At 41.5% G+C, this 7,791-nt stretch overlaps 1 protein-coding gene across 1 annotated transcript; it reads right to left on the reverse strand.

Moving 5' to 3' along the window:
- Positions 1-5,108: 5,108 nt before the first annotated feature.
- Positions 5,109-7,366, reverse strand: LOC147856130 (uncharacterized). Its single transcript, XM_087329060.1, has 2 exons — positions 6,838-7,366; positions 5,109-6,741 (listed from the first exon to the last, which is right to left on the reverse strand). The coding sequence occupies exons 1-2, from the start codon at positions 7,142-7,144 to the stop codon at positions 5,129-5,131; spliced, it is 1,920 nt and encodes a 639-aa protein (XP_087185186.1). The 5' UTR covers positions 7,145-7,366; the 3' UTR covers positions 5,109-5,128.
- Positions 7,367-7,791: the final 425 nt, after the last annotated feature.

A 7,791-nucleotide genomic window follows, 5' to 3' on the forward strand; every position in this document is an offset into this window, starting at 1 on the left:
CTCACTATTTACATAAATAGCCTAAGCCTAGTATGTACAAAAGGACACGGTGTGAATATGTCCATTAGAAGCCCGTATTCAACACTTCCTTGTAATGGGCGTATACATCTGAAATCTGTAGATCGAAATGAATGTACAATACAGATTGATACAAGGTTTACGAACAATTGAGAATTCGTTCGAGTCGGTGAACTCCGAAGTGCAGAAGGCCGGATTGGCCGAGTTCGGAGAGACTGAAGCCAAAGTTCGAACTGTCAAGGTCTATTGGGGGTCTGTTGTCCGTGAAACGAACATCGATATGCTTGGAGGCGTTGTGATGAACCGGATTTTTCGACAGAGCAACAACACCTTGATTGTCACTGTAAACAATTGGAGCCGACCTAATTTCGGCTTGTCGGAACGCGCAGGCCAGCTGACCGAGCCATAAGGCCTCTTTCACCGCATCGGATGCGACTACGTTGTTGTGCCTTTCGGCGCTGGATCGTTGCGTGAGTCGGGTGAGAACCGTTGGGGTTTTGGATTAGGAGGAGGAAGAATATGAGACAAGTTTAGTTATGAATATGAATCGATTATAAGAAAGAGAGATAGAAACTTGTGAATCCCACAAGTATAGTTGTTTTAGTTTATCTTAATCGTAGTAATAAATTTAAATAGTTTAGAATAGATTAAAGTAGATTGAGAAAAGAGATCAAAACTTGTGAATCCCACAAGTATTATATTAATCAATATTTAAGTAAGAATATGAATGTAGATTGAAAGAGAAGGATATAGAAACCTCGTGAATCCCACGAATATAGTTTATTAATTGATGTTTTTAGAAATATATCCAATTTCCAAATATTCCACACCCTATTACATTGTGCTCCCCATCCTTATATAGTGATGAGAGCGTCTTGGCAATCCATGCTTTTTCTCTAATTATGCCCTCCATGCTTTATCTATAAATAGGCTATATGCTTTCTCTAACATGCTTTTTCTAACCTCATGCATTTTTATTGACTATAGTGTTCATGCATGCTAGATGTGCATGTGTAGCTTTTTTATATCATGCGTTTTTCTTCTAACTAAAGCTTTTTCCTAGAAAATATGCATGGAAAAAAAATGTCTATGTGGGATATCTTTTGTTTTTAAAATGTGTTAGTGTAATGGTAAGGCCTTTACATTATTAACATAGAGGTACAAGGTTCGAATCTTGCCCTCTGCATGTAATATATATTTTGATATTTCTTTCTTTTTCTTCATATTTATTCAATTTGTTATTTTATACATTTTCCACGTAGTGTACAAAATACACTACGACAACGTATTCGGCCTCGGTTGTTGATGTGGCGGTGCACTCCTGAAGTTTCGATTTCCATGAGGTCGCTCCATTGCCGAGTTTAAAACAATATCAGGTTGTTGATTTACGGTTCTCTATGTGTTGGGAAATCGGGCCCTCCGGATGGGATCCAGTGATGAATGAAGAGGACTCGGTGAGAACCGGAAGAGAAGACATATTTGTAAATATGTTATGAGTAAGCCTATTGAGGCTATATTTGTAAATAGCCCTAAGTTCATATAAGTATAAATATGACTTAGGGCAATCACTTTATATGAGTGTTGTAGCCATATTGTTGTATGTGCATAATTGTTGTACAGAGAGAGAGAGAGAGAGAGAGAGAGAGCGAGAGTAGCTACGAGCACTTTTTGTTGTAACCGCCGTCTGGCGAAGATCGTGAGCACGAGGTCATTGCCTCTATGTTTCCACTTTGTACTTCCTCTCATATAGTGATAGTTCGGAGTCCGTGGGCTCCCGTGGTTTTTTCTCGATTAGGGTTTTCCACACAAACTTCCTGTGTACTCTCTACTTCCCATTTTTGTGTTTCATTCTCATTGAAGTGATTCAAGACTCGGTTGTGACCGAGCAGTATTACGCGCTATCCTCCACAATCTAGTATTAGAGCTAACAACACAGGAAATGGAAGAATCATTCGACGACATGTTCAAGCTCACCAGCTCCAACTACTCAGTGTGGAAGTCGACGATAAGGGATATGATGGTGGTTAAAGATCTTTGGTTGTCGGTTCAGTTCTGGGACGAGAGACCGGATAAGATCGACGCCATAGGGTGGGAGGTGATGCACATGAAGACGACGACATACATCTGGTGCTTCATCGACATGAGCTTGTACAACAACTTCAATGAAGAGAGCAAGGCTCATGAACTCTAGGAGAAGATCGGCATCATGTTCCAGAACAAGAATGCCGTTAATCGGGTTTCGGTATTCCGGAAGCTAGTGAGGCTTTGGTACCAGGACGACTCCAGTATGCGGAGCACATGAATGCCTTCCAAGGGCTAATACACCAAGCAACCTCATTTGAAGTACCTCTTTCCGATGAGGTACTCGCATTAGTCCTGCTCGGTTCCCTCCCGGATAGTTGGGAGATGCTAGTTGTCACATTGGGCAACGCCGGGCCGGAAGGAAAGCAGTTGTCCCTAGCAAGGGTAAAATCAAGCTTGCTAGATGAAGAGGCTTGCTGGAAGGACCGGGAGTCCGGAACCGATCTAAAGGCCTTGGTCACAAAAGATGACTACAACTGGGGAAGAGGCCAATATCGGAGTCCCCAAAACCAGGACAAGTTGGGGACGAGGTCGAAGTCAAGGGGGAGGCCTACTTGCTTCTATTGTGGGAAGCCGGGGAATTTCCAGAAGAACTGTTGGCATTTCCGGAAAGAGAAAGAAACCGACACTACCAATTCGAAGAAGAGTTCGGACCGAAACGGTTCGGACCGGAGAGGCCCGGATTGGAAAGGAACGTCGGCAATCGCGACAAGTGAAGAGGAACTGATGCTCATTACCGAGGAGAATGAGTTAAACCTTGTTGGCGACGAGACAACGTGGGTTGTCGATTCCGGAGCGTCGTTCCACTTGACACCGGATCGGAAATGCTTGTAATCCTACACAGTTGGTGATCATGGTTGTGTTCGGATGGGGAATGAAGGTACATGCCGAATTATCGGCATAGAAGATGTGTTGTTGACGACATCAACCGGATGCAAGTTGTTGCTGAAGAATGTCTGACACGTTCCGGAGGTTCGACTGAACCTAATATCAGCTGATCAGCTAGATGATGAAGGCTACACGGGTAGCATCCGTAATGGAGTCATGTTCTGCAAAGGGAGCCTAATAATGGCTCGAGCCCGGAAGGTCAACACATTGTACTTGATGAATGCCTGGATCTACCGGGAAGAAGTGAACGTAGCATCTGACACTGCCGGTGAGCTGTGGCACAAGAGACTGTGTCATATGAGCCAGAAAGGGATGAGAAGACTTGTCGAAGACAACCTCATTCCGGAGGTGAAAGACGTGCTCCTTGAGAAGTGCACCGATTTCTTGGCCGGCAAGCAAAACCGAACCTCCTTCCGGTCAAGACCACCGATGAGACGGAATGCACCACTGGAGTTGGTGCATACCGATGTGTGTCAAGTGGACATGAAGTCACATGCCGGATCGCAGTACTTTGTGACATTCATAGATGACCACCACCGGAAGCCGTGGGTCTCACCATTGAAGACGAATGATCAAGTGTTGTCTGTCTTCAAGGCACTCCACGTGAGAGTGGAAAGAGAAACCGGTCGGAAGCTGAAGGCGGTTCGAGCGAACAATGGAGGAGAATATCTGGGGCAATTCGAGGAGTACTGCCGGTCGAAGGGAATCCGGCTCGAATTTACCGTGCTGAAGACGCTGGAACTAAATGGTTAGGCTGAACGGATGAACCAGACCATGATGGAGAGAGTCCGGAGCATGCTGGCACATGCAAAGTTACCCAAGACATTTTGGGCTAAGGCGCTGATGACGACAACCTATGTGATAAACAGATCACCCTCAACACCCTTGGAAGAAGACTCACTGTAGAAAGTATGGACCGGTAAAGATGTATCTTACCGGCATCTGAAGGTGTTCGGGTGTCTCGTTTACGTGCATGTGGCGAAGGACAATAGAGCAAAGCTGGATCCGAAGTCCCGGCCATGCGTATTCCTTGGATACAACAATGATGAGTTCGGTTACCGGGTATGGGATCTGGTCGACAAGGAGGTGTTCCGGAGTTGGGACATAGTCTTCATGGAAGACAAGACCATTGTCGGCTGTGAGTCAGAGAAGAAGGTGATGAACTCTGGATCATCCAATGAAAACTGGCTAGAGGACACATCGACTTACCCGGTTGAAAACCGGATGTTAGCCGGTAACTGGATGAAAATCGACGAACCAGTCGGATACGGACAAGAAACCAAACCGACCGAAGAAGAAAAAGAAGAAGAAGAAGAAGAAGAAGAAGAAGAAAAAGAAGAAGAAGAAGAAGATGAAGAAGAAGAAGAAACCGGAACCGGACAAGATCCCGAATCGAACTCAGATGAGGAACAAACGGAGGAACCGGTAGTCAGAAACCAAGGACGGAGATATCCTCTCCGAGAGAGAAGAGCCCCCCGGAGATTTCCGGATGGAGAGCATGTGTTGCTAACCGATGAGGGGGGGCGGAAAGCTTCGAAGAAGCAAAGAGAGACACCCACAACCGCAAGTGGTTGAGTGTCATGCAGGACGAGATGGATTCCCTGCATGAGAACCACACTTATGAAATGACGGAGTTGCCGAAAGGGAAGAGATCACTCTGGAACAAGTGGGTGTACAAGTTAAAACCAGGAGGCACCGGAAATCCACCAAGGTACAAAGCCCGGATCGTGGTGAAGGGTTTCCAACAGAAGAAAGGAGCGGACTTCGATAAGACTTTTGCCCCGGTAATTAAGATGACTTCCATTGAGACGGTGTTGAGCATAGCAACAAGTAGGGCCTGAATTTGACGGGTTGGTCTTTAAGTTTTTTGACGGGCACTTTTTAAAGATGTATGTCATATGACACGAGAGTGCCAAAACTAACATGTCATTTGACATACAAGTTTTAATAATGAAAAGCATATGATGCTTGAACTATAGAAAGTATACAAATATACACAAATAAACATAACTACCTCACAAAGATAATGAAATCATACAAATTGAATATTTAAATCATCATATATTTCTTAAAACCCAAAAAACACAAAAAATGTTTATCATATTGTGACTCCTCATATTAAGCATTGTAAAATATGTGTCTACTTCAATGATAATATCCTTCTCTCTTTTTCTTCATACCAAAGGTTAAATATATCCCTCCAACAAATGTTTGATGTATCTTGAGCATTCAAGGATATAAACATCAAAGCATCTAAAGTTTCCAAAGATAAACCGTTTCTAATATCATTTTTTATGATATTTTGACGTGAAAAACCTCGTTCACATGTTGTTGTACTAATAGGAATAGTCATGCATAGTTGCCACAATTGCATAATACCCGGAAATAATTGCCACCAAGATTGTGCTTTGCAACAAATATCCCATACATCATGCATTCCTCTTCCTTTAGCAATTCTAACAAGCATACCAACAAAATCTTCTCGTTCATTGAAGCATCTTTTCATGTCAACAATTTGCCTATCAATATTAAAATTCCCAATAAGTTTGTGCAACCATTCCGTTGTCTTTTTCTCTCTTTCATTTTCCTCAATGGGATATGAAGACGGATTAAACAACTTTACAACATTGAAAAATGTAACATCCGGGAGATGATTGTTTAAGGCATCAATAACATGTTGGACAAAGTCCTTTCCAATGCTAATGCATTCATCCAAACTACCATTTTCCACATTACCATGAAACATATTCAAGTTGAAATCACTATCTTCATTCTCACTATCAAGACCACTTACTAGTCTTCTTGATCGTTTTGTTACCTCTTTTGGGTTTGGAATTGGTATAAACTTCAATGGATGTGAATGAGTAAGATTATCACATCCAATATATGTGAGTATGCCATCTTTCACATGATCTAGAAAGTTTGCAAGAAACATAGACCCGGTACCAAATGTTTCACAAGATAAATATCGTCTTCGAAGTTTCTCATGGATGATATCCAAGTGAACACCAAGCATAATTACATCCATTAATTCCCTTTGGAACTGCTCATTTAATTTATTTAATTCCACAAGAATATCTGCCAATAGGTGTAACATAAATTGCACTTGGAATATAGTAGCATACTTGTACCATTTTTTCTCATGTTTTTCCAATTGTTCTAAAATTGCATGCATAAGTGTAACTAGTCTCTCCATTACTTGGCCTCGAGATAACCATCTTATGGAGTGAATTTTAAGCACCTTCAAATCACCCTTACCATGTTGTTTCATTATTTCTTTTCGCTCCTTGTGTCTATTAGTTGACTTTCCCAACCAAGAGTATACTTTATTTGCAAATGCATCAAGGAAGCTAAACACATGTGCATGAGACATTATATATGCATCTTTTATGGCAAGTGCTTCACGATGTGCAATGCAATGCACTCCCAAAATATTAGGCATCATGGATTGAAACTTAGAAATTGCTCCATTGTTCTTACCTACCATAGATGATGCCCCATCACTTGCAAAAGCCACTAGTTTTTTTAAATCTAAATTGCTCTCCAAAATGAATTCATTGATAGTATTATAGATACCTTCAACTTTCCCATTTTCCACCGGAAGAAGATGCACAAATTTACATTGTGGCTCCCCTTTGCCACCTTCACTTAAGTACAAGACATAGATAATGAGGTGTTTTTCCAATGTCCGATCGGTGCTTTCATCAATCAAGATGGAGAAAAATGGACTACCACGAATTTCATCATACAAGAGTTTTCTTGTGTGGTTCTTAATAGCCATTAAGAATTCTCTTGCAGATTTAGCATTAGCATAAGCACCATATTCATTTGAGGCAGGGGCATTTGGAGTACCAAGTTCTCTTTGTAACTGACATTGTTTTACATATTTCTCTAACGGAATATCATTACAAGCATAAAAATGAACCAACTTCATGCATAAGATTATCCTCTCATTTTCTAAATGCATGATTTCTGAAATTTTGTCATCCATTGAGCCTTTCACATTTGCATTTTCCTTTTGTATCTTTACATGATACATAGCACTTGCTATTACATGGTCGGATGACTTAGAATGCTCATTCAATGATGACAATTGCATGCTAAGCGATCCACCATATGTAAAAACATTATTCCTTCTCGCATCTTCACACCACATGCATTTTATTTTTTCATCACCTAATAAGGACTTTGTCAAATATGCCCATGGGTGGAGCAAAGTCCACTGGTTTCTCCACTTTCTTTTTGTTTTATTAGAAGACGTTGACACATTTACATTTGTGACTACCTCTTCATCATTATTTGGAGTATCATAAAGATGTGCTTTCTTGCAAAACACACTCTTAATAGAAGGTTGGTGTGATCTATGTTTTTTGGGGCAGGACATGTTGAGAATCAAGCTCAACTTGGTCTAGTGTGTGAACTCACCTTGAGAGTGAAGAGACACCTCAACGGTCAAGAGTCACCATTATGTCACCACTTTGTATTCTAGCATTTAGTATGAGTCATAGAATCATATTCTATGACACATAACTTATGAGCTTTCACATTCCCCATGCTCCATGAGCCTTGTAGTTAATGAAGAGAGAGGGTGACTACATAAAGCACCCTCCTCCCACCTTGTACAATGTTGTGTCTTTCTCCTTTGTCAATATACCTTTACTCTGCGTATTCCTTGTCTCTCTCTCTCTCTCTCATACACACACATAACTCATAACACTTCCGCTTCACAAGAATCAATCTCTTGATTCTTTTCATGGTATCAGAGCGATTTGGTAGCTCAATCTAGCCCATTCGCCTCATCGT

The sequence above is a fragment of the Azolla caroliniana genome, unplaced genomic scaffold (genome assembly GCF_043228905.1).
Source record: "Azolla caroliniana isolate FFs.n. ecotype wild unplaced genomic scaffold, voAzoCaro1.0.p SCAF_13, whole genome shotgun sequence".
In the NCBI taxonomy this organism is placed as follows: domain Eukaryota; kingdom Viridiplantae; phylum Streptophyta; class Polypodiopsida; order Salviniales; family Salviniaceae; genus Azolla; species Azolla caroliniana.